This window comes from Archocentrus centrarchus, chromosome 7 (genome assembly GCF_007364275.1).
Source record: "Archocentrus centrarchus isolate MPI-CPG fArcCen1 chromosome 7, fArcCen1, whole genome shotgun sequence".
In the NCBI taxonomy this organism is placed as follows: Eukaryota; Metazoa; Chordata; class Actinopteri; order Cichliformes; family Cichlidae; genus Archocentrus; species Archocentrus centrarchus.
Genome location: NC_044352.1, coordinates 6,698,494 through 6,724,235, shown reverse-complemented (window position 1 = coordinate 6,724,235; position 25,742 = coordinate 6,698,494). Strand labels below are relative to the sequence as shown.

Genomic DNA, 25,742 nt, shown 5'->3' with positions numbered 1-25,742 from the left:
GCCCTCTAAGTTGGACTGAACAGCATTTGTTTCCCCCTATTTCCCTCCATCCCACATTTTAGAGAAAGTGTCCCACATTTTGATTGGATCTAATTTACACAAGTCAACATATTTATATCTCACAACAAAAAAAATGTGTCTTCTATACTCTATGGATACATTCCTACTGAAATCCAGAGTTGATTACCAGACAGAACAGTGGCAAAAAACAAATGCATGAATAAACAAAGACTATCATAACACCATAAAAAGAAACTTTTGCTCCTGCATGTCTGTTCTAGCTGTTGTTTGCAGACAAATGTGAAAAACTAACAACTTTTGTCACATACACATGTAGTGGAATTCAGTCTCTGCATGTGACCCATCACACATGCAGCACACACACACCACAACATGCGGAGCAGGGGGCAGCTAGAGAGCGCCCGGGGAGCAACTGGGGGGGTTAAGTGCCTTGCTCAAGGGCCCACAGTGGTGTACTGAGGGTGGAGACAGGCAGCACTTCAACACTCCAAAGCCAGTCTGAGGGTGATCTGGGGCTCTCTAATATTAACAGTAATCCCCTCTCTAGACATTTTATTCTTTTTTGTACGCTTTGTGACTGTTTGTGAAAAGTGCTTAATAAACTTTACTTCTATTTTGCATTTTTATTGAATGTAATGCAATATGAGCTCCACAATAACACAGTATTACTCATTTTCTGGATGCAGTGCAAAAATATATCTGCCTTGCATCTCTTTGTCTTGAGTCAGTGCTATCTGTAATGATTTTATGGCAGCTTATCAGTCTGAAGTTGCAGCAGTCTATCAGTGACCAAAAAGCACTGCCACGTTGGAGCCATGTTTTCCGTGAGACTTCCCATTGATCTTTCAAATAATGCACAATGCTACATATTCCTCTGTGAACAATTCTCTTGTGATTGTTTAAAAAAAATGTAGAGCAGTAAAAAGCAATGTAAAAATAAACCATCAGATTTATTAATTCATCTTCACATTGTAAGGTGAAACATTACCTGGTTTTGTAAGGCAGTACAGGTTACAAGGCACAATTTATTCCATCAGTTAAACCATGATAAAGTACTAAACAAAAAAACATCAACAGAAAAACAAAAACACACGATATATTTTTGAAACCAAAGACAACATATTATTGGGAAACTTCCTCAGCATGTCTGCCTGTGACTTTTTAAAAGTCTTTATAGAGATGAACATACATAGACTTCCAATCTTTGTTACATTGGAGTACATTTTAAAAGGTTAAATTTCACTCCTGTAAATATCCCAGTGCATAAAACAAACCACAGATTTTTGTTTTGTCAGGAAATAGTTGAGAGCGACTCTTTTGAGGAATTTTCTTTAGCTTTTTTTTTTTTCTGAGTTCAATTTAATTTTAATAAATGTGAAATAAAAAAAAATTCAACACTAAATATATGACAGTGTGAGGCCTGTTGTAACATTAATAAAATACTGACATGATTACGTTGCCATTTCTAACACAAGCCTTACTGCACACACTGAGGAAATGCTAACTGAACTGAAGTTACCCAATAATGAGTTATATATGTGTACAGCAGTGTACTTCTAAGCAGCAAGTAAGCCTAGAAAGTTACAATGCTTATGGTTTTATCTGGCCTTCGTTGAGCGATGAAGCTCAGCTGCAGCTGCATACCTGTACAAAGTGATGCTTGAAGACTCAAGCTATCAATCTGTAAAGAACATACCTGGAAATTATATTCTATACACAGTATTTAGCTACTTTAAGGTTTCAGTCAAGTTAACAGCTTCAATGCTGATTGTGTATAAACATACATGTAAAAACCCTGGTTTAATTGAAAAAAAAAAAACTGAAGGAATAAAGATTTAAAGGGTTGTTAAATGGCCTCTTGCTTTGTAATAGTTGGCTGAGGGATTGAGGTTGGCTGCTTGGGCACAGTGGCTATGACCCCCTGAACCATTTTATAATGTTCTGAGCTGGAGGCAGTGGGCGGAGATGGGATTGGGGTTTCAGGAGTGGCTGAAAAGTAGAACACAAAGAGAGAGCAGTTACTTAGGGGGAGGAACTGCATAAGCAGGCGCATATTTACTATTTACAGTATGCCATATCTTGGGGGGGGGGGGGGGGGGTACCACAAGTTTCCAATGAGGAATAAGCACTTTTGTGAAATTTCTCAGAGCATTAAATATGTTCAGAAAGAATAACAGACGTTTTCTTTGACAAAATAAGCCAGATTAGTTTCGGGGATTATTCCGCCGAGCCTATTTGGCCTTCCAGCTACCTGACTCGGCCGCACATGGAGCTGGGTGAGGACAATTTTATGGCCTCTCTTCATTAAAATGCAATTCATTTCAGTTCACTTAGACTAATGATTCTGACGGTCTTCATTAAACTTAAATAGACAAAGTTTTAATGTATGTAGCAATAAAAGAAACCTGAAGGTTTAAGCTAGTGACAGATAATAAATCTTAAATGCAGCATGTGTATTTAAGCATTTTGTGCTTACAGATTTGACCGTTATGGATCGGCGTTGGCATGTTGCTGGTCACTATAACATTGGTGCTGAGGTGCTCCTGAACCAGGTGAGGGTGCAAAGAGTGAGGTGCGTGTGGCGCTTCGTTAGCAGAACCTGAGGGGAAAAACCCAACAATATTCTGTTAATCCTACAGGCGTTTACTGCAATTGCATCTACTTACAGTTTCAGAATTCATACTACAGTAACTTTTGTTATATCTCAGTACCAAAAAAGCATTTCTCACCTCCAAGAAGCATTTCCTGGAGCAGATTGTCAATCTTGGCCATGCCAAAAAGTTTGACAAACTGGATCTGTTCAATCATTTGCCAGGTGATGCTCTGTAGCGTTGGCAGCAGCAGGAGGAGCTCTCCAAAGCGGCCTCGAGAGTCATACTGCCTGTCGTTTATATAGTCCTCAAGGCTCACCTGGACCTGATACCGCATCCTCTTGATCTTTCCGGGGTCACTGAGACCTTTAGCATCTGTGGCCAAATGTTAACAAAGAGAGGTGTTTTAGTGACTAGCATCTGTATATAGCGTATTCTTTTTAAATGGCCCCACTTTTTTACTCAAACCACAGGCTTGAGAATCTGAAACGTTAGTCAGCAGTCGTACCTGGGTCAAAGAAAACTATGGCTTTCAAGGAGGCATATTCATTGTCATCTATCTGAAGCTCTTGGAAGGGAAGCACCAGCTCATCCAGGATTCTAACTGCTACCCTGCCCACCTCCAACTCTGGGCAGTTTCTGGGAATGATGTGGTCATTTCCTGCAGGAGAAGCACATGATAAGGCAAAATGCAGCGTTAGAATAGGGAAACGGGATGAATATATGGAATATGTCTGCGGCGTCATACTCCCTTGTGTGAGAGTCTTACCTAATAAGAGGATATCTTTGTAAAGCATTGACCTCTTTGCAGCACCGAGAAGGAGATGTTCTCCTGCGTGAGCTCGAAGCAATGCCACCTGAAATGAAAGTGAATTAGTTAGCTATGAAATAATAAGTAAAACCTCTACATCATAAACTTTGATAGTGTATAGTTCTGTCTGTTTTTTAAACGCCCCTCACATGATCCTCACAGGTTAAACTGAGGCTTTAAAAAAAAAAAGGCCCTCTCACTGCATCAGCAAATCAGTTACTAAGGCTCGGTGATCACACTGTTAATGATTCTGCTGTTTTTTTTTTGTTTTTTCAAGAAGCAATGTAACTTTAAAACCAGCTCATCATATTCTAACTGAGGATTAAAACACATTAACCATTCTGGTTGAAAGGATTAGAAGTTAGAGTGATGAAAAAGTCTGTCATCCTCAGAGACTGGAACACCATTTCCTTGGTTTTTTCTACTGCAGTGTTATTTTATTGAGGAAGAACATAGTCAGTGACAGTCCCACAACATGTGTCCCTGCAGCCCTCCTCATGGTTTTGAGTAGACTGGTTGATGAATGACCAGAGTGTCTATACCACTGTGTACACTCTGTCTGTGTATGGGTCTTACCTGGTCATCCAGGGGCAGGTCACAGAAGGCTGGGATGTACTTGGCCCACTCCACTAAGACCAACAGCTGCTGTTTCATGGACTCACACACGTCTGTGATGGTGGCAATCTTTTTAGTCCGTATGTCACCGTTGAGTATAGGAGTAGGGGACGTGATCTACGTAGGAAAACGCAGATATGAAGTCATTTGATGCCTTGTTACAGTTAAATATGAGCCTCAAACACGATTTTTGGTTTATCTTACCTGTCTCGACAATACATCTGCCTGGATGAGTGCATTGATTGATGGTAAACTGCTGTCTTCATAGCTGGATCTTCTGGTGCTTATTCTGTCTCTTTCATTCTGTACAGCTAAAAAAAAAAAAAAAAACATGCACAGATTTATAGCGTGGCAGCAAAAATAAAGTGCAGTTTTCATACAGTGACATTTACTATAAATGCAAGAAAATGGTGAAAAACATTGAAAATTCTTAATTCCCTTCCTGCACAAAGATGTAACACAGAGCCATTTGAAAGAAAAATATGTCTTCCAAGGTTGTCATGTTTATCGGTATATGGCTATTATTGCTTGGAAATGTTTGCTCAGCATAAGCTGGTCAGAGACTTAAGCGCTCTGCGGAGTGAACATTAACAAAGTAGCCCTCTCCCGGGTATTGCAACACACTTAGACGAGTCATATCAATTCAGTGGAGACAGCTCAAGCTGTAGTAGTGATTTGCTGATTAGATTCGCTTTTGTTTTTGGAGGCAAAAGAATCTTTTGTTTTAGCACCAAAACTCCACACAGACTGAGTTTAAAGATTGGTTTACTTTACTTTGAAGAGATAAAAGTCTCCTACCTTCTTTCTTCATGCCAGCTCTGAAGCATTTCTTCAGTCGGCAGTATCTGCATTGATTCCTCTTGTCTTTGTCCACGATACATTGTCTGTTAAACCTGAAAAGTGAGTGGATTAAGTTTGTTTACTGCAATAGATTCAAAAAAGAAACCTGATGAAGGAATCAATGCAAACTGCAACAATTAGATGAAAATTGAAATGGATGAAGTAAAAATTCCTGATGTTTTCCGTTTCCAGCATCTTAAATATGAAGATTTTTTTTTTTAAATGTTGATTACATCCTGACATTTAATCACAAGATAGTAATCAGAAGGTTAATCTTTAATAATAATCTTTGTCTACACACTTGTGTATGACTGGGAATTAATTGCAGTTGCTAGATGTGTTTCAGTGGCACGTGAACAGTAGCGGTATTTTTTTCAGTCATAGAGCTGCCCTCACCTGCACGAATACATGTGGTTCTTCCGGACGCTTCGTCTGAAGAAACCCTTGCAGCCGTCACAGCTGGAGGCACCGTAGTGCTTGCCTGTAGCTCTGTCTCCACATATGGCACACAAGCTGCCTGCTGCCAGGTGGCTCGCAGCGTTCATGTTAGTGCTTTCAGCCGGTGAGGAGTCTGACATGAGAGAGAGAGAAAAGGAAAAAAAAAAAAAGTCTCATCAGGCCACCGGGCTTTTAGGTGATTAGCTTTAAATGCAAAACAAGGTGACCTGAAGCTAGAAGAAGAGTATGTTTTTTAAAAAGCCTAATCAGATGGGAAGCAACAAACTTGAACTGCCAGGTTGATTTAATTCAAGAAGGTGTGAAAGACTGGAGTGATGACCGTCATCACCTCCATTGACAGCTAATCACAAGCAGCCCTCCAGAGAACAGCAGGGATCTGTTACCTGCCTGAGTAGCTCAGATAGAGTCAACAGAGCATAATTGATGTAGGTTTGATTACCTATGAAAGCCAATCACTGGAGACAGTTTTCTTTCAGCCTCCCTCACAGTCACCAGACTACGGTTGTTAATTATAGAGTGACAAATGCTAAAGAAATGTACAGTATATCAAAGTGGAAGGCTGATTCATAAAGAGGCATTTTTACTCATTTTTATAATGGAGTATGAATGTGCAAATGATAAAAGGTTTTGTGCTGAGGTAGGTCCCCATTAGGCTTCCTCCCCCTTTTTTTTTTTTTGGCCTCATTGGAAATTTTAGAATCAGGATCACAGCCAGATGTCATGGGAGACTGCATATACAAATAGGTCGGTGTGACTGTAAGCACATATCCAAAAACTGCATCCATTCTCTTCAGTTTAGACTCTGTGGGAACAGACCGTTTTGTAACAAGAGCAGGGTGATCATGATACTAAACCTACTGCTTCATCACAGAATGAAGATCAATCCCCTGTAATCAGTCTCACACCACATCCCTGTACAAGCTGGGACAGGTTAAAATTAGTTGGACCAAATGACCCAAGTGCACTGAGAATACAACAGTCTCGTAAATCAAAATCTCATAATGTTTTACTATCCCACCCAAGGTGATAAAAGACGACCACTGAACAGGATCGTCTCTCTATGAGCAGATGGACAAATGACCCCTTTTATCACTTCATGCCAGAACTTGCGCTGTCCTCTCCTGACCAAAGTTTTAAGTCAGTAAAAGTTTCAAAGTTCAAAGTCAGAGCAGCATATATGAGACTCACCTGCACCCAAGGGGAGCACTTGCATGTTTTCGAACTCCAGCGTGGTATAGGCTGGGTCCAGAGCTTCGCTGTAGTCTGCCATGTCCATGTCTGCTACTTGTTTAGGCTAACAAATTCTCAACTACTTGACAGTGGGACTGAAAAACTTGTCCAAGAAAGTAGTGTACCCCCCTCCTTCTCCTTTTCCACCTTCCTTTCTCACACCCCCACACACCTCTGCAAACCCCCCTCCTTCTTTCTGGGCCTAACTCCGCCCAGTGATAGGACAGCTCCTTGGCCCAGTTGAGTGTTATAGGGACCTACTGGTGCCAAAGGGGTGAACAGTGACTGACAGCAGAGCTAGCGTCCTTCTCCTCCTCCTTCCCTCATGCCACTAACCAGAGGAGAGGTGGAGTGTCAATCCGGTTGATGGTTAACTAGCCTGTTCAGTGGTGAATCACAGGGTTGCTTTTTTTTAAGAGATAGCACAACTTTGATATCTGCCATCGCTGCATGTCAGTAATGGATAAACAATTCCTCGACAAGAGCTACTTCAGGTCATTCCTACTACATCACTTTTACACCACTTTAAAATCAGTTCATTTTACATGGCCATGCAACAGTTTTCACACACCGCTTACAGCATGCACGTTAGTACAAATGAAAGTGCAACTTCAAGTGTCTTTTAAAAGCACTTGAATATTTCTGTGTGATGCTGCTTTACACTTCCACTCCACTCTGAAGGAGTGCCCCCCCCCCTGCAGGGCATTCAAAAACACTCAGAGGCTTTAGGTGTTGTTTCAAAAATTAGTAAGCTTAAAAATTCAGAAATTTTGTATGATTCCAAGTCCAAAGCTTCCATACAAATCCACACTGATTTTCCACTGCAAAATATTTGGTTTTATTTGGCAGATATTTAATTTTGACTGAGGCTCATTCAGCAATGAGTCCATGTCAGAAGCCATATTTTGCGCAATATACAATATTACTTGCAGAAATTATTATTATTATAATTATTATTTACAATATATAGGATAAATGATTAGGTCCACCTTGGCCTTGAATAATTACATTGTAATTTTACCAATAAGAAGTAGGTGGATGAGTAAAAATACTCTTCTGCCACCACAGATAACCACAGTCAGATGAAATTAATCTGCCATATTCAGACCTACTTCCATGTGTAATACATTGCTGGTAAATCTGAGTTAATTCTGCCATAATTAGCAGGGGAAATAACACTTGGTTAAGCAAAAATGATGCCTTTATGTGAAAGCCTTCATTGTTTGCTTTAATGCAAAGTGCACGTGAGGCTGCACCAAAAGCTCCACACTTGGCAAGCTGTTGAAACTCCATCAAATTTCTTAGCTGCTGGAACCTGTCAGCAAGAACAGGAGGCCAGGGTCACACTGGACAGGTCACCAGGTCACCAATGACATTCATTCATACTTACATCCACACCTATGGCTAATTTAAAGTCACCAGTTAACCTAACATGCAAATTTTAAATTCAATGCCATAAACATGTTGAGACAGAATATGCAATAAAATGCAGTAAAGTAACACCTGCTAGTTTAATGGTTTACAGCTCATTAGGTTAATTAATTGCCAGTAATATAAGTTGATATAAAAAAAAAGCATCAGCTGACAGGCTGAGTCTTTCACACTACATGAGACTGAGATCTCTGTAGGTATTCACAGAAGACAGAGTTAATCGCTGCACCCACAAATGCAAGTTAAAAATCTAGCATGCAAAGAAAAAACAATCCCCAAACTTCTGGCCCAAGCATGTAAAACAATTCTGACTCTGAGTTAAAGAGGAGAGGATCCATCTCGATACCCAGATCAAAAGCCACCAACCTGGGCTCCTATCCAGCTGTCTCTGTCAGGGATACAGTGCTAAAGCACAGTCTGCACACGTTACAGCAGCATGGCTCCACATTAAAAGACTCCACGCTAAGCCGTACTGTCTGCAGTCCAGACGTGTCACCCACTGGAAATATTATGAAACGAGAAATAAGACAGAGGAAGCCCTAAGCTGTTAAGCAGTTCACTTACAAAACTAAAGCAGTTGGTCTCCTCGGTTTCTTGTTACAGAGTTTTTAAAAGAGGTGACGCAAAATAGTTTTACATTCAATTTTTTGGGGGTCAGATTTCATTTGATATATTAACTGTTAAATATAAACTTTAAATGATCAGAAAATCATTGCATTCTGTTTTTCTTTATATTTTACAAAGCATCCCAACTCAGTTTCCTGTTCTTAGCTGGCAGGTGTGGTCTGTTGTAGCCCATCTGCTTCAAGGTTCAATGTGATGCTCTTCTGCATACGTTGCTTGTAACGAGCTGTTATTGGAGTTAGTGCTGCCTTCCTATCAGTCTGATCATTCTCCTCTGACGTCTAGCATCACAAAGGCATTTACAGCCAGAGAACTGCTGCTCATGGGGTATTTTCTCTTTTCTGGCCCGTTCTCTGTAAACTCTAGAGATGGTTGTATATGAAAATCTCATCTGGCACCAACGCCCACACCATGTTCAAAGTCATTTAAAATCACCTTTATTTCATGCTGCTTTGGCCACGTCTACATGCCTACATTGCCATGAAAATCATTTGCCCCTTCCTGATTTTGTCATATTTAAATGTTTCCTATCAAACAAATTTTAATATTAGGCAAAGATAACTCAAGCAAATACAAAATGCATTTTTTTTTAAATGATGATTTCATTTATCAAGGGGATAAAGCTATCCAACCTACCCGGTCCTGTGTGAGAAAGTAATTGCCTGTCTTGTTAAATCATGATGAAGTCATTAACTGTGATAAACCACATTTTTGGAAAGCTCAGTTTCACTATAGCCACACCCAGGCCTGATTACTGCCAGGCCTGTCGAATCAAAAATCACTTAAACAGAACCTGTCTGACAAATATATGTGACAAATATGAAAAAAATTAAGAAATCGGGAAGGGGGCAAATACTTTTTCACTGCACTTTATATATACTGAGTTGCTGCCATGTGATTGGCCGATTAGGTATTCCCATTAACGAGCAACTGAACAGATGTAGTAAATCTCATTGTCTCTTTGTACAATGTAATTATTAAATGAGTAAGAATTGATGGCAATGGAAAAATGTTTTATTTGTACCTTACGTGCAACAATATCTACAGTGTAATTTTGCAATTTTAATAACATTTAATTAAATTTTAAATTAAATGTAAAAACACGTCACAGTTAAATTGGGAACACTGATGCAATATTGGTCAGTAGGCACGCGTGCTCTCAGCACTCTTTTCATATCCAGAATCTGATTGTTTTTATGAATAAATTCCGTGCTTGCAGAAATCAGGCCCATCCTGCATGTCGCACAGTAAACAGTAGCTTTATATTTGCAGAGAAAATGCCAGGACATGATAGGTCAACGATCCCAAGTTCAGACAAACCTCAAAAGCAATAAACCCCCATGACTTGCTAACCATGCACTCAAATCATGCAGAGGACTCATAAAATTATTTTTCTTTGAACAGGCAAACACCTTAACACCCTTGGAGACTTCTATGTGTGATTCACAGGTGATTTGTTTAAATATTGACAAAAACCCACTCTTACTAAAATCCAATCAGAAATGAAAATGGAAGCAATCAAGTTCTGATTAAACTATTCTTGTCCTGAATGTCTGGAAAGGTCACAGATTTGCATTCATTGATCCTTGTGGGGTTATGGTAATCAGACCATAAACAACGTAATTAACGCAATAGAAACTCAGCCCATTATCAAAAAAAATGATTAGCAGCTTTTTGCACCCTCCTACGGTGCCCACAGGTGATTATTCTGTATCAGACTGGAGCATGTTGTTTCACTTGTGTGTACAGAGGTCATCTATTACAACATTGCCTCATGTTCGATCCGTGCTGCTCTTCTGCAATGCCCATATTTGCTCAAGAAGTGTGCTGATTATTTCAAAGCAGTGAGTGAGTAGGGGGAGACAGGGGAGACCTGATGATTGGAGAATCAGCGTGGAGCTTTGAGTGAGTCATTCCCAGCAAATCTTATCTCTCCCGTCATTAAAGTACTTTTATCATTGCTCCCATCTTAAATTTCTGTGAACTCCTCAAGGAACAGTTATATATGGGACTATAAAGTATAATCTGCATGGTTATAGTTTTCTTAATCATAAACCCAACACACTGTTGTGATATCTTAGAAAGGGCAGATTGAAATTCTTCCATGACTTATCTGCATTTTGTGGTGGTGGTGGAGGGGGTGGGGGGTGGGGGGGGTGGGGGGATGTTGTTTTAACATACAGTACATTTCCTCAAGCTGGGCATAAGCCCTCTGAGTAGCTCATGTTCTGATGTCAAATTCTAAAGTCACTATATTTAAAATTCAAGACTACAAATCAGAGACAGGATTTTCCCAAAGGAATAGTTTGGTATGATTGAATGTGAAGCGACAGCCCACTAGTTTAGCTTAAAGACTGTAACAATAGGGAGAAAAGCAGCTATGCTAATGTGTTGCTACTTTTAATTCCATACTGCTCATGTAGTCTTCCTAAGGCTAAAAAATAAATGATTTAATATTGGCGGTAAGAAAATGTTATAAAACAACTCAATGTGTGAAATGGTCATGGCCTCTAATTGTGTTTTATGTTCCGGGACACAAATTTGGGGTAGGTTTAGGGATTCAAACTACCTGGCTAAATCCACATGCACATTTTTTTCAAATTTTCTTTCCAATTTCCTTCTTTTTTCCTCCGGGTTTTTGTTTGTTTGTTTATTTGTTTTTTTAAAATCCCGTTCACACGAGCACTGTTTTGAAAAACATCTTCATCCACATGAAAACACAGAAACAAATTCCAACACTGTTGTGAGCATGCCAAAGCAACAGGTGGCGATATAACCCTAACTGTATAGAAATGTTGGCCAATCAGAATCCTGGGGGAGTAAAACTAATTACATTCAGATATAAAGCAAAGAAATAAAAGGCGCACAGCTTTAACTTTGCAAGACGTTTTTCTTGTTCACATGTAAACGCAGAAACAAAGTTTTTGAAAAGCTTCAACCTAGAAGGAGTTTTTCAAAAGCTCTATTTTCAGTGGTTTAAAATGCTGCTTATGTACGGAACAAATACCAACACACAAAGAGAAAGCTAAGTTTACCATGAAACCCGTGTACATGGACATGGCCTAGGGTTAGGCCTTAAAAACTTTCCTAGTTAGGTTTAGAAAAGCAAAGTTATGGTTAAAATTAGTGGTGTGCAATACTGCAAGATTTGGTATTGATCCGATACCAAGTAAATAGAGGGCCAGTATCCCGATACTGATACCGATACTTTAATAATTATGAAGAATTTTCATGACGTTTAAGTGTTTTGCAATTTTTTTCTTTATAGGTAGTTTATAGGTAAATAGAAAATATTTTATCAAAATAAAAGTTTTTGTTCTGAAACAATAGAACAGTAACAAAACAATTTTGCACATACATTGTGATCTCTGTATTTTTTTTCCTTAAAGTGTACAAAATGATCACTCAAGAACAAATTAAACCTTTTTTTTCCCCAAGTAGAGTGTTCAGAAAATATAATACAAAAATGTAATAAAAATATCCCTTCATTCACTAATTTTCCAGATTTTTTCTTAAATAAACAAGCTGGACAAAATGATCACTCCACATCTTTATAAAACATTTAAAGCAATTTGCTTTTTTTACCCATGTAAAATATGTTACATGTCACATGACGTATAACGTCAAAACACTGTGGGGAGGGGAGGAGCAAATTGTGCCTGCTCTGTGCTGTAACAGGAGGGCACTTAAACAGTCAGTCAGCTCACATCTTTGATGAAACCGCAGCACTGCTTACAGGAGAGAAACTGAAGTTAAAGTATCGATCTCACTACACTGGTATTGATCAATATCAATACCAATGTTGGTATCGATATTATCGATATTTGGATCGATCCGCCCACCACTAGTTAAAATATAATGGCTGTCACTTTAGTAAAATCTATGTTTTTCTGGACAAAATACACTTTCACTCACCAGTCCAAATCTTTGAATTCAGGTGTTCCAATAACTTCCATGGCCACAGGTGTAAACAATCAAGCATCTAGGCATGCAGACTAGCTTCTACAAACATTTGTGAAAGAATGGGTCGCTCTCAGGAGTAAACTGCAGTGTTCTCTGGAGTGAAAAAAAATCATGCTTCTCCATCTGGCAATGTGATGGACGTGAAGTTTGACGGAGGGGGGATTATGGTGCGAGTGCCATAATGAGCTGTGTGGCGGACAGGATAGGATCCCATTATGCAGACTCCGGAAACAGGACGTAAACGCAACAGCGCAGCTTCATTGCTGGAAACTGAATGATAAACAAGAAGCAGTAGCAACAGGTGGAGACACAGTTGGGAATAATTAATCAAGACAAAGCGAAACTCAGGGACACAGGAACAAGAAGTGAGTAACAGGTACTGTAAACAAACGCAAACGCAACACAGCCAAACTAAATACAGAACACACGAGACAAGGTACCGGGATACAGAGGAATAAAACATGCACAAGGAGAGCAAAGGGAACAGGAATTATTTACAGTAATTTACAGTGACTAAGAACAGGACTCAAAACATAAAGCGAACTGAGAATCAAAACCACAGGGAAACTCAGAAACAGAAGAATATCAATGATAACAGGACTTAAAAGAACAAAACACTGGACAAAAGGCCCAGGACCATGACAGTGAGGGTGTTTTCAGGAGTTGGGCTCATTCCTTTAGTTCCAGTGAAAGGAACTCTTAATGCTTCAGCATACAAAGACATTTTGGACAATTTCATGCTCCCAACTTTGTGGGAGCAGTTTGGGGATGGCCCCTTTCTGTTCCAACATGACTGCACACCAGTGCACAAAGCAGGTCCATAAAGACATGGATGAGCCAGTTTGGTGTGGAAGAACTTGACTGGCCTGCACAGAGTCCTGATCTCAACCTGATAGAAGATCTTTGGGATGAATTGGAGCGGAGACTGAGAGCCAGGCCTTCTCATCCAACATCAGTGTCTGACCTCACAAATGCACTTCTGGAAGAATGGTCAAAATTTCCCATAACACTGCTAAAACATCCCAGAAGAGTTGAAGCTGTTATAGCTGCAAAGAGTGACATCATATTAAACCCTATGGATTAAGAAAGGGATGCTACTTAAGTTCATGCGTGTGTCACGGCAGATGAGCGAGTACTTTGGCAATATAGAGTAAGTGCTTACTAAAGTAGTGAAACACACAGCTGCACTGCATGAAAATTCATGACAATTTGTTTCCATGAACACGAATAGAATGCTTTCATGACTATTTCACAGTTTATGATATGGGACTATTATTATGAGAGCAGACTGGATAGAATCATGAATTCATGTAACTGTGTGTGTGTGTGTTTATATTTTTTATTGTGTTTAGTGCTATAGTTAGTAAATGTTAGCATGGTGACACTAAAGTAGCTGAATTTACCTGCTTCTTAGGAACTCGTTCTTCTGACTTGCTGTTGTGTATTTTATTGCTCTGTTTTATTATCCTGAACATGCTGTTTATATGTTTACAATAAAATATTGCTTGACCTGATTTGTAGGATTACTGCTTAAAACTTTTCCAATTAATCAAGGTCACTTAACCTGGACAGCAACTAAGGGCAGTCATATGATCCTCAATAAATAAGAGAAAATGGAACTAAATGGCTAAAATAATGATTTATATCTGCCTTTAAAAAAAAAAAAAACTAATTTCACTTTAGTTTTTGTAAAAATTGAATCAATTGCATGTCAATAAAATAATACTAATATAATACTAATAACATTTTTTATGTTGCCCATAAATTAATAGTATTACCTAGTAATTTATGGGCAGCATGGTACCCATTTACAAACGATCACTACAGTCACCTAAAAATCACAGGACTCTCTGCAGTCATGTGAAAAAAAAGTGCACCTAGACCATCAGACTGTGTAGTGCTCCAAGAAATGACAAAAAACCTCCAAGTGCTGCATTTCAGACTCTACAGGCCACAGCCAGCATGTTAAATGTTAAAGTTCATGACTGTCCAATTAGAAAAAGACTGAACAAGTGTGGCTTGTTTGGAAGAAGAAAGAGAACGCTTCTCTCTAAAAAGAACATGGCAGCACATCTTAGGTTTGCAAAGCTGCATCTGAACAAACCACAAGACTTCTGGAACAATGTCCGAGACCAAAGGGGAGATTTGTGGCCCCAATGCGCAGTGCGCCTTTTAGTGAAAACACATCATTTCATCACAGACGCGCTGCTTTGCAATCACACGAGCGGGGCAGCTTGCAGACATTGAGTCAACCACAAACTCTTCTGTATACCAAAGTATTCTAGAGTAAAATGTGAGGTCTCCCATCCCCAGTGACAGTGATCCCAAGTACACCAGCAAATCTACAACAGATTTCTGGGGTACTTTCTTTCTGACAGAAAGAAACAAAGAGTCAACTATTGCAAGTCAAAGTTCTGACTTTAACCTAACTGAAACGATGTGGTTGGACCTTACAAGAGCTGTGCATAAACAAATTCCTGCATACCCCAATGAAGCAACATTATAAAGACGAGTGGGCCAGAATTCCTCCTAATATTATAAGAGACTGATGAAGTCATACAGAAAACAAATACTTTAAATTATTGCTGCCAAACAAGCTATTGAATCATACTTATCTACTATCAGGTGAGTGTGACAAACTGTCAGTGCGTCTTTAAAAAAATAATGCAATCAGTCACTTCTGTTGAAAATATGAGCAAAAATGTGAGCTGTCTACTCCAGGATTGTTATATTTTCAGGAGACCGTCCTGCACCACAGGTTTCTCTGACTTTTCCAGATTGTTGAACTAAAATTTCCAATAATTTTCACACTATTTGATGCAGGAAATGACAAACAACTAACAATAATAACACCTCACAGATACAGACTTGCAAAAGTGGTCAGTGATTGTGTCAGCATGCATCTCTACATATTGTCAGGCTCCCATGGTATTACAAGACAACAGGCCTACAACAGAGATTATGCATGTGATTTTGATTAGATTTTTTATTGTCTTTTAAAATATAGGAAATTTTAAACCCATTAAAAAGTTAAACATTTCTAGCAGGGTTTAATATTTAGCAGCAGGTCATGTCCTGTATAAAACCTGAGCAGACGCAGCTACAATGACTGCTAAAATAACCCACCACTGTCATCATTCATAGCCAAAAATACATGTTTCTATTGGTTCTTTAGTATTGGAGTCCTGCTGATGCGTTGGGAGCAGATTTTCTAGGTAATTGTGATCCAGCAGTTAATAAACCCACTCAAAGTCATTCATCAACAGTAATCACATTTGCATGTGACAGCTTTTGCTTATCAGCAAGTCAACAGTTGTGATGCGGCTGCCTGAGGGGAGGATAAGCATACAGTCAAAGATTTTTTTTTTACTTGTTTATATTTGTCTTGCAGCAGGTTTTACTGTTTGTATTAAATGCTGCTCACAGGATGATTCATTTTAATTATGTCTTGCTGTGTCCCAGTCTTCTTTAACCTTTCACGTCTTTCTTGTTTCTTTCTTAAAACTTTGAACATGGGGATTGTGTGAGTGCCATTTACAGCACAACAGAATGAAACAAAGTAAAAATAAGTAATTTCTTTTTTTTTTTTTAATGTAGTGAACAAAATATAAATATACTTAAGCGTTTCAAGCTGAAGGAAAATTTTGATACTGGCTGCATCTGGCAGTGGCCATTAAGCTTTTAAATGAAGTGGGAGGCTGCCATGTTAAAATATGATGGGCCAGACTGAGCTGTCTTATAATCAGTCACCCAAACTCCTGCCCCGAGGCTAAAAGTCAAAGGATCGCCGAGACCTGATGTAACACTTGTGTTATTCTCCCCTTTGAAATTTCAAACTCCAGTTTGTGAACAAAGTCCTGTCTATCTTCTGAATAGGAATCTCCGACCACTGACCAAACTCCATTTGTAACCACTGCCTATTTGTACCTTCTCCTCAATGATTACATTTCATTTCCCCAAGTCTGATCTCAAAGGCACGCGGCAGGGAGGCAACATAATAAAATCAAAATGCAGAAACCAGCAGCTGGAAGGAAAAAAAAAAAAGACAAACACGGTGGCCTGGAAGAGTTAGTTAAGATGTGGAATACAAACTGCCTGGGGACTTATTTTCTTTCTTTCAAAGAGAGCTTCACCTCAGTGGAAAAGTGAGGCACAACCAGGAACTTGTTGATGTTGATAAGAGGAAAACAGAAGGAAACGATGTGCTGCCTGCACAGATTTAAGGCCGGCCGAAAAAGCCTGCTGCAGTAGATGGAGGAGATAGGTGAGTAGAGTGTCATGGCAAAGACCTTGTCAACAGATAGCTATCTGCAAATAACACACTTATGCAAGCCCCTGTGGCTGAGTGGGGGGAATATCATATTTTCTGGGCTAGTGGAATATTCTGTTACTTGGCTTCCGATAATGATGCAGATTTATCATTTGCGAAGATCAAATTATTGTCTTGCATCATTTTCTGATGTTACGTTAGTTTGTTTAATCTGTAAAACTGTATTGTGCCTTGTGGAAACTACTTTGAAAAGGCTCATATTGTTTCATATATTAGCTCATATATTAAAGCTCTTATTTTAAAGGCTTTTCCTAACGCGTTCTCAGAGGCCCACAAAGCCTGATTCACTGAAAGTCAATTAATCATCTTTAGTTACACAGTTTTTAAAGGTTTTGTGCTAAGAATGACAAATCAGGCAACAAACCCTTAAAGAGGCCTCTTGGTCTTAATTAAAAAGATTAAAAAATTTTACTATTCAGAAGCTTTCAGTTTACTTTTAAATGAGGTTTATGAAGATGACATCAGTCAGAGATGAAATGAAATCTTTTCTGTAAAAGAGCAGCAAAGGTGTCACGTCACGTTGCCCTCGTGATTACTGTTTGCGCTCATGTAAAGATAAACCAAGACTGCATATTTAGATGTTTAGTGTCTCATAATATTACAAGAGGTTAAAGACTGAGCTGATAAATTAGATAAGCTGCTGGAAGAATGTATTGCAGTGCTTTTTTCCACTTTCTCTTTGTTACTTCTGCCCACTTTGCAGACTGCAGTGCATTTGCATTTAAAGGTGCATTTCTTTACAGAAATGAATTTAGTCCACAAGTACTTCTTTATCTCACAGCTTTATTTTTTAAGGCCGTTCAACCCTGCAGCACGTCTTCGAAAAACTATAAGCTGAAAACAACATTCTCCACAGAAAAAAAAAAATCCACAAAAACATGTTTAATCTTGCTGCATGTCCAGCCACACTGCGCTAAATAAGTAAACAATTATATCAATAAACGTGAAGACCTATGCTCTGCGTAAATCAATCACAGCGCGTGATAAGGTTCTGTAATAATTAACCCTGTTTTGCTGAAGATTCATTTTGACTGCTGTTCCAATCCCCTCTGTCAGCAGCTCTGCTCTGAGCGCCTTTATCTCGCTGATTCTCTATAGGTCCTTCAGTGAGCAGCAAATCAATAGACATTTAACCTATGCAGCTTAAATAACAAGACCTGACATATTCAGCATTGGCTTGTCAACATTAACTCAACAGTACTGCTTTTTTTGTAGCATCTTAACTTGAGTTATAATGAACACAGTCCACAAAACATTTTCTTTTTTCTCAGTTTAGTAAAACATCATTTTTTCCCATTTTGGTTGAATGAACTCAATCGGCTAATTTTTCTCACTGTTTATTCACTCTGCTCTTTCTAGCCGCTAAAGGCTCATGATGCTCTCATTATTATTATTTTATTATTCTGCAGCACCACTACAGGTCTGTCAAGAGTGGTGGAAGCACTACTTAAAGCATGGAGTAAAAGCACCCTAACCAAGTGAAAAAGATTCCATTATGACTGTGGTTGAGGAATTTCTCTACCTTTTTTAACTTAAATAAAAGTAGCGAGAGAAGAAATATTTTGGAGTGAGATGTCAGAATACTACAGTAGAGAATTATTTGGCAACAAGTTGCTACAGTAGCACAGCAGAGGATTATTTAGTTAAAAGTTGTTACAGTGCTACAGTAGAAAATTACTTGGTAACAGTTTTTTAGATTAGTACACTGGAGAATTAAGTTCTTGAATCATTCATGCATCCACTTTTTTAGAAGTTAAAGTCCTACATGAAATGTACAGGAATTAGTATCAGCATAGCTATAATCTATATTAATATATTATAGTTTATGTTTTGTTTTGATAATCTGAGTCTTCAAAGTAAACTGTAACTGCATCCAGCAAATAAATGCAGTCTAGAAAGTATAATGTTTGCTTCTAAAATGTTGTGGAGCAGAAGAAAAGTAACAAAAAACTGAGTATACATTTAAAATTGTTTAAAATTATTATTGCATATACTATGTTTGAATATTTATTACTGGTGCATGAACATGTTTGTGGCATTTTGTAGCTGCTCCGCTATAAACTAAATTGAATTACTTTAAATATGGTAACAATGTAACCTCATTAGAAGCTTTGCAAAATGAATCTGCTGAACTACGCGAAACGCAGTGAAGTGGAAAGCACAGTATTACCCTCTGAAATTTAGAGGAGCAGGCGTCGCACATAGAATTAAATGGAAATATTCTAGTGAGGTTAAACTCTGATGAAATCCAGTTGGTGGGTAAACATGCTTTGTTTCTTTCCATCACTAAGTCCTCTTTCAGTCCACTGTGGGACTTAATGCAGTTACCTTCCATCACTGTTTGTCAGGTCATCATTACTTACTACTGCCATCTTGTGGACTTTCAGCAAAAACATTCAATCCACTTTTGAGTTAACTAGGTTCTTACAGCAGGTGATGGTTCATGCACAAAATGTTGACTCTCTTAATCATCATATGTCCAAAATATCACAACACATTGTAACCTAAAACATTCTGAACATATTCAGAGAAGCAGCTCTGGTGAGCAGTAAAAGTGCTTTTCAATTAGAGCAGCTCTGCAACACGTTTTCTTTTGAAAAACTCAAAAACAGTAAATCAGAACTACTCTAAAAATGTTGTGTTCATTTTCAGAGTGCTGCCTTTAATCTTCCAGGGGTTTTACTTTCCATGCCGCAAAGCTTTTAATGCATTAAACAGCAGGAAAAAAAAAAAAAAAAAAAAAAAAGCTACAACTAATTTTCTGTGTCTTTTACCTTTACCCGGGTTGGCGAAGTGCAGGATCCCATCCCGGCCATACATCCCGGAGAAGGCTGAGCTCTGACAGTGAGCCGGCCAGCTGAGTGAAGGCCCATGAGCCTCGTCAGCTCTCCCAGGCCCGGCCAGGCTGAGGTAGGCTGGGAGGAAAAGCTGTTACTGCAGTGCTGGTTGCTGGGGCCACCAGGCCAACTGTAAGGGCCCAAGGCATACAAGGATAATCCCCTAATGCCTGTCACAATGAGATTTGATTGGAGACTTGAACACTCGGATTATTAGTGTCAAGTGAACAGTGTGTAATACCTGCACTCCAAACAGGTTGCTAATTGGGCTTTCTGCCTCTGTTAAATACCCAAGAGGCACACTGAGATTTGTTAAATGTCACATTTTATGTCGGCACAGATGAAATTGCATTTCATTAGCTGAGTGCTTCTTTCACCAACTGATTTTTTTTCCCCCAATAATGCACGCTTAATCCTTTAAATACAGCTGCAGCTGTTTATATTATTTAAATACACAAATTATTTTAAGGATCATCTTCCAGCGTAAGAGGTAGCATCAAAACAGGTACGTCAAACTTTCCACATTATACCATACAGCGCCTTATTCTGTGCACTTTAAGCACTTTATCTACCTCACATTCTTGGTCAGTTAACTTAACATGCATGTCTTTGGACTGTGTGAGAAAGCCAGAGCACCTGGATGAGACCCACGTAGGCACAGGGAGAACATGCTGACTCCAAACAGAAAGGCCCCCCACCCCAGTTGTTGAACCAGGAGGTGACAGTGTCAACTACCAGTAGCCTGTTTTCTCCTCGATGTAAATATAATGTCATGTAATGATTTTTAAAAATCTTATTCTACTTCAGGAGCTTTAATAATTACTAGCTCTGTTGCAGTATTTTATGTTTTTATAGATACAAACTACACAGAGATGAAAGTTACTTTGTGACCTTGAAACAGTTTCTGGAAGCTGGCAAAACAACAACAACAACAACAACAAAAACTGAACATGTCTGTGCCCATAATAACTCCATCTGCAGAGATAATTATAATCCAATCCAAAGCTGCAACTAAGCTGCAAATAAACTTGTGATAAAATTGTTTATAAAGTAGATTTTAAGTTAAGCAAACATATCAAAAACAACTTTTCTTTGTAACAGATTATTTTATAGTGTGTTATTACTTTGTTTACAGCTGATACAGAGCTTGTAATAAGTTTAAAGCCTTTTTAGAGTCCTTTTTCTTAAAAAGAAAATCCTTTTTAGATGCCATTATCTTGGGAAATTCTCATCATCTACATGATAGTTATTATTACTTATCAACAGTGCCTTGAAAATCATGTTGTGCAGTCTTTATACTTGATAATGTTTGTTTAGCTTTATGTGTTTAATGTAGAATATGAGCCTCTCTGTGCCCTGGCGTCATGTCTTTCAGCTTTTAAGGCAAACAGATCTCTGCTGAGGGTCTGTTCAACGGCTGTTGTCATGTTTGCATTCACCAAGTGTCTGTGCCCTTTGCAGGGCTTGGGAGTTTGTCCAGGCTGCAACCGTTAAGTAATTAATCCCATGTGTCTGACACAAATTATGTGTGTTCTATGGGCTACAAGTCACCTTGCTAAGAAGAAGGTTTGTCAGCTTGTGTAAATGAGTGTGAAGGAGTGAAAAACCTGTAAATAGATGTAATGTGCCAAAAATAGGTAATTTATCGTCATGTATTTTATCATATTGAAGCTGGCAGTGGGAAGCAGAGAGAAAAGGGTGTTTTTAAGACATGGAAATATAGATTTTATGATGTTTTGCTGCCTTTTGAAAACATTTAAATTGAGCAGAGTTTTGTAGCTTGTTTGGACAAAGAAGCCTAGTTTAACCCGAGCTAGGCCAAAAAGGAGCTTAGACTACGCAGCTGCCAAAGAATGTATTTATAACATAAATGTCCTGGTTTCGGAAGATTTGTCAAGCATATACTGTAAACAAGTCCTCTCAGAAAAGGTTGCTATTGTATTCAGTGCAAGTCACTAAAGCCGGAGGTTAAAGAAAAGAAAAGAGTTTTTCCTGATCAGAGTGATGTTTGTTGGTTCTGTTAATGAATTACCAACATTATAGTCTGCACTGACTCAGCAGTGTAGCTTTAAAAAAAAAAAAAATCAATATTCATACTTTTGTTAACAAATCCCATGAAGACTAAAACTGCATCTCAGTAATTCAGCCCTTGCCCAGCCTGTCTGTGGTGGTTAATCAATAGATACTTTAATACTTTAATGTAAGTACCACTAACACATCTTTATACTGTTTAAAAAAATAAACTTTACTCAAATAATTGTGGATTAATTCACATTTGGTGACTATTTAGGCAGCAGAAAAGTAAACTATAGTATGTGTCATGTAGGAATGTCACCAGATCAATACTTACAGTACCTTTTGATGCCAATATTCAAAAAATTCAATAGCACCTGCTTTTTTTCCTTTTCTTTTCTCTTTTCAGTACCATGGTTACTGCAGGCAGCATATGTATTACGTAGGGTTGCCAGAAAAATTGTTACTCATTGATATTAATAGTTACAATTGCATTATATGCTTACATATTTGCAGCAATAATGATACCAACAGCTCCATCTTCACCTCATCCAGATGACACACAACTTCACAGAGCACTGCTGCATACAGGCAGGCACACATATATTTATTAGCTTGTCTATATGACTAAGTATTAATGTAAAAAGCAACACCGGGGCTGAAGAATTAAGTAGTTCCTCTGATGTCCACTTGAGGCAGGCTCCAAAAGCATATTAACTTAGCATTAAAAAAAAACATGTTTACAGCCTGGGAGAAAAACCGTTTTGGCCTCTGTATATTCTTTAGGCTTCAAGTTAGAGGTGCAACCACTTTCACTGAGACTTGTGCCAACAGAGCAACTGTAACCAGCAGCTGCTTGACCATCGTAATTAGTCTGTTGGTTCCTTTTGGAGCATTTCAGATGGAATTGTTCTTAAATTAATATGGCTTAGCCTATCCAAAAAGTTTGTGCTCGAGTTTTGGTCACTGACATTCTAGTGTTGTATTTTACTTAGCGCTGATGAGCAGGTTTGTCTCTATGAGTTGCTTCCATAGAGTTTATGGATGCAGTTTGCTAACCAAGCTAATAACTTGTTAAAATATGGCTGTTTCTAGCTGCCAGAAAACAATATGATGTTGGACTTTCAACATTTGGGAGAACCAGTGGGTGGCATCAAAGTAGCTAAGTCAATCTTTTAATATACAGTCTATAACTAAGAGCTTCTGTTAGAGTATTGGTCAGAATTTAATGAAATGTTCATACAATGATCAGGTCAAGGTCATATGGGCACTTTTCCATTTTCACATGAATTGCTATTCCTTATAGAGTATTGGTCAGATTTCAGTGAAATTTGTCATGGATATGACTGTTTGTGAGTGTCCATGACTTCTCAGTTATTCTCATTACTTTGTGCATGCTGAAGAGATTAAATCTCTCAGCTGGCCTGGGAGCGCCTCAGTGATCCCTCCAAATAAGCTGGAGGAGGTGGATCGGGAGAAGGATGTCTGGGTTTCTCTGCTTAGAGGATGGATGGATGAAAGAATGCATTGCATTTCACTAAAGGCCAGCATATATAAGCATTTGTTATTTTGTCAGTTAAAATCTTCTATCCATCCATCCATCCATCCATCCATCCATCCATCCATCCATCCATCCATCCATCCATCCATCCATCCATCCATCCATCCTCTGCTTAGAGGATGGATGGATGGATGGATGGAAGATTTTAACTGACAAAATAACAAATGCTTATATATGCTGGCCTTTAGTGAAATGCAATGCATTCTTTCATATTCTTTTTCTAGAACAAAAACTAAACAACTTGTTTTTTTTAATTCTGACAATATTTGTATATAAATAATGTGCATATGACCGTGCGTGTTACTTTGTCTTGTGTGATTTGTTTCTTTAAGTAGGTGTAGCCCCTTAAACCTTAAAGGCTTATGCCAGTTTCACTTCAGGGGACCATCTCCAGCTGAAGATGAAGGAACATTAATTTGAAATTAAATTAAATAAAAAATATTGTGCTCTCAGCAACTGAGCTAGCAGGTGTTAGCAGCCTGGAAACCTCGTGCCTCTTAGCCTTGTATGTTGCTTCCCTATTAATTAGAATGGAAAGGTAAATGCAGCTGGAAGTAAACCATCCACTGAAAAGTTTACCACTCCAGCTCCATTTAGCTGACTCTGTGGAGTCCTTTAAGAAACAGTTCAACTGTTTCTGTTTAATCAGGTCTTCTGTTGACCTTCTTTTGTTATTTGTGTTTTTATCAATTTTTATTCTGTTTTTTAATTGTTGCACAGCCCTTTGTGACTTTTATGTCTCTGAAAAGTGCCATATAAATAAAACTTTACTTAAAGAAAAAAATCTAGGCAAACTTTAGGTGTTAATTTGACAGATTTCTATTAGCATATTCCTGGATCTGGATAGCCTGTAAGTGGTTTGCTTGCTAACTACAAAGTCCTCCTAGAAGCAGGTCTCACCACTCGATGGCCACCTTAAAACACTTCTGGACACCTACCCAGGCAGCTATTTTTAAGCATTATCTGAACTGACATTTGTTTCAGTTTCACTATAACACAAACACTGCATGAATAGAATCACCAGATTAAAAAAAAAAAATGCCAAAAACTTGGGGAGAGCATGAGTGTGAATAAACCAGTGGAGACGGGTCATACATCTGCATGTATTCAGGAACACATTAATGGTCAGTGGATATTTTCTTTTTCTCATTTGGCCAGAGCTTTGTGTAAATGGATTTGCATCCCTGGTGTGACATGCAAATTATTTAATGAAAGACTACAGAAGTAAAAACCAAACTCCCACCAACTGCTGCATCGCACAGCTGCTGTGAGGTCATGTAAAAGTGACTGTCTGAAACAGTCATCACAAAGGGATGGTTTGTGTGCCTGTAGCAGCCAATACATCCTTCTCCTGTTTGTGTTTGCACAGCATCTTACATTGTAGCCATAAAATATTGCAGGGGTTTGCCATGGTGTCATATAGTGTGGCTTCAAATATCAGCGTTTTTATAGTTTAACTCCACAGAAAGAATGTTTTCAGAACTCCATAATAAATATCCAGTCCATTCTCACAGCTTCTCAACAACAACTCATTTCAAATCAACCTGTGAGTCACACTCATTGTGCTCTGTTACAGCCGTGACATCTCAATATCTCTGAACCATCATCTCCATCAGGCCCAGCTCCCATGGCCTTTTTTTAACAACCTCCATATCTCTGACACACCTCCTGGAATACAGCCGTGTGAAAAAGCCAGACACGTACGGCGATGATATTTCCACCCTGAATCACTTGTGATCCAGCGGAGCTCTGGAGCCAAGCAGCTGCTGCACAACCCACCGAATAAGAAAGAAAAAGAAGCAAGCAGCTGCCACACTTAGCCGCTTTTTAAAATACTGAGCCACACTCATAAAAACAAAAAGTGCGTACTCACCAAATGGAAGTTCCATACTTGAACTGACTTGTGAGTTTACATTGACCATGTCTTCCTCTGCTTCCTCCTGAGCATATGTTTTAAATCCACAATTTTTTCCCCTCACCATAAGGTGTAAAATGTGGAAGTCGGGCACAGGGTGCTGTAGTGCGAGAAGGGTGTTGTTGGTGCAAGGTAAGGCCGGTGTTGCTGCTGTTATCTTATTGATTTTCCTAATCTGGGCAAATGTGGGTGGGGAGGTTAAACAGTAACCAGGCTCGTATGGACACCAATCTATATAGCAGCTGTAGCTATGGCAACATGATGATAGAAACTCAAATAGACATAAAGTTATTGTGCTCTTTTCCCCTCTTTTTCATCACCAGTCAGCCATTTCTCAAGTTGGAGATGGAAAGTATGTAAGAATAAGAAGCGGAGTCGATGCAAAAAAGAGAGAGAAAGAAGGAGGGCGGGGAGGGACATAGAAGACAGAGAGGAGTGGAGAATGTACTGAGGGTGGCAGCGAACAAACTGTATGACGAGTGACGTCATCCGTTTTGTTTT

The 25,742-nt window shown here is 38.8% G+C and overlaps 1 protein-coding gene across 6 annotated transcripts; it reads right to left on the bottom strand.

The window, feature by feature from the left end:
* Positions 1–1,263: 1,263 nt before the first annotated feature.
* hnf4a (hepatocyte nuclear factor 4, alpha) lies at positions 1,264–25,359 on the bottom strand. 6 transcript variants are annotated; one of them, XM_030734665.1, is made up of 10 exons: positions 25,200–25,359; positions 5,275–5,449; positions 4,837–4,931; positions 4,243–4,349; positions 4,000–4,155; positions 3,382–3,469; positions 3,121–3,273; positions 2,751–2,987; positions 2,498–2,620; positions 1,264–2,010 (listed from the first exon to the last, which is right to left on the bottom strand). In XM_030734665.1, the coding sequence occupies exons 1-10, from the start codon at positions 25,306–25,308 to the stop codon at positions 1,868–1,870; spliced, it is 1,386 nt and encodes a 461-aa protein (XP_030590525.1). In that variant the 5' UTR covers positions 25,309–25,359; the 3' UTR covers positions 1,264–1,867. The 6 variants fall into 6 exon arrangements, with proteins under 6 accessions (XP_030590525.1, XP_030590527.1, XP_030590526.1 ...); XM_030734667.1 differs by lacking the exon at positions 25,200–25,359 and adding an exon at positions 19,690–19,857; XM_030734666.1 differs by lacking the exon at positions 25,200–25,359 and adding an exon at positions 6,526–6,823.
* Positions 25,360–25,742: the final 383 nt, after the last annotated feature.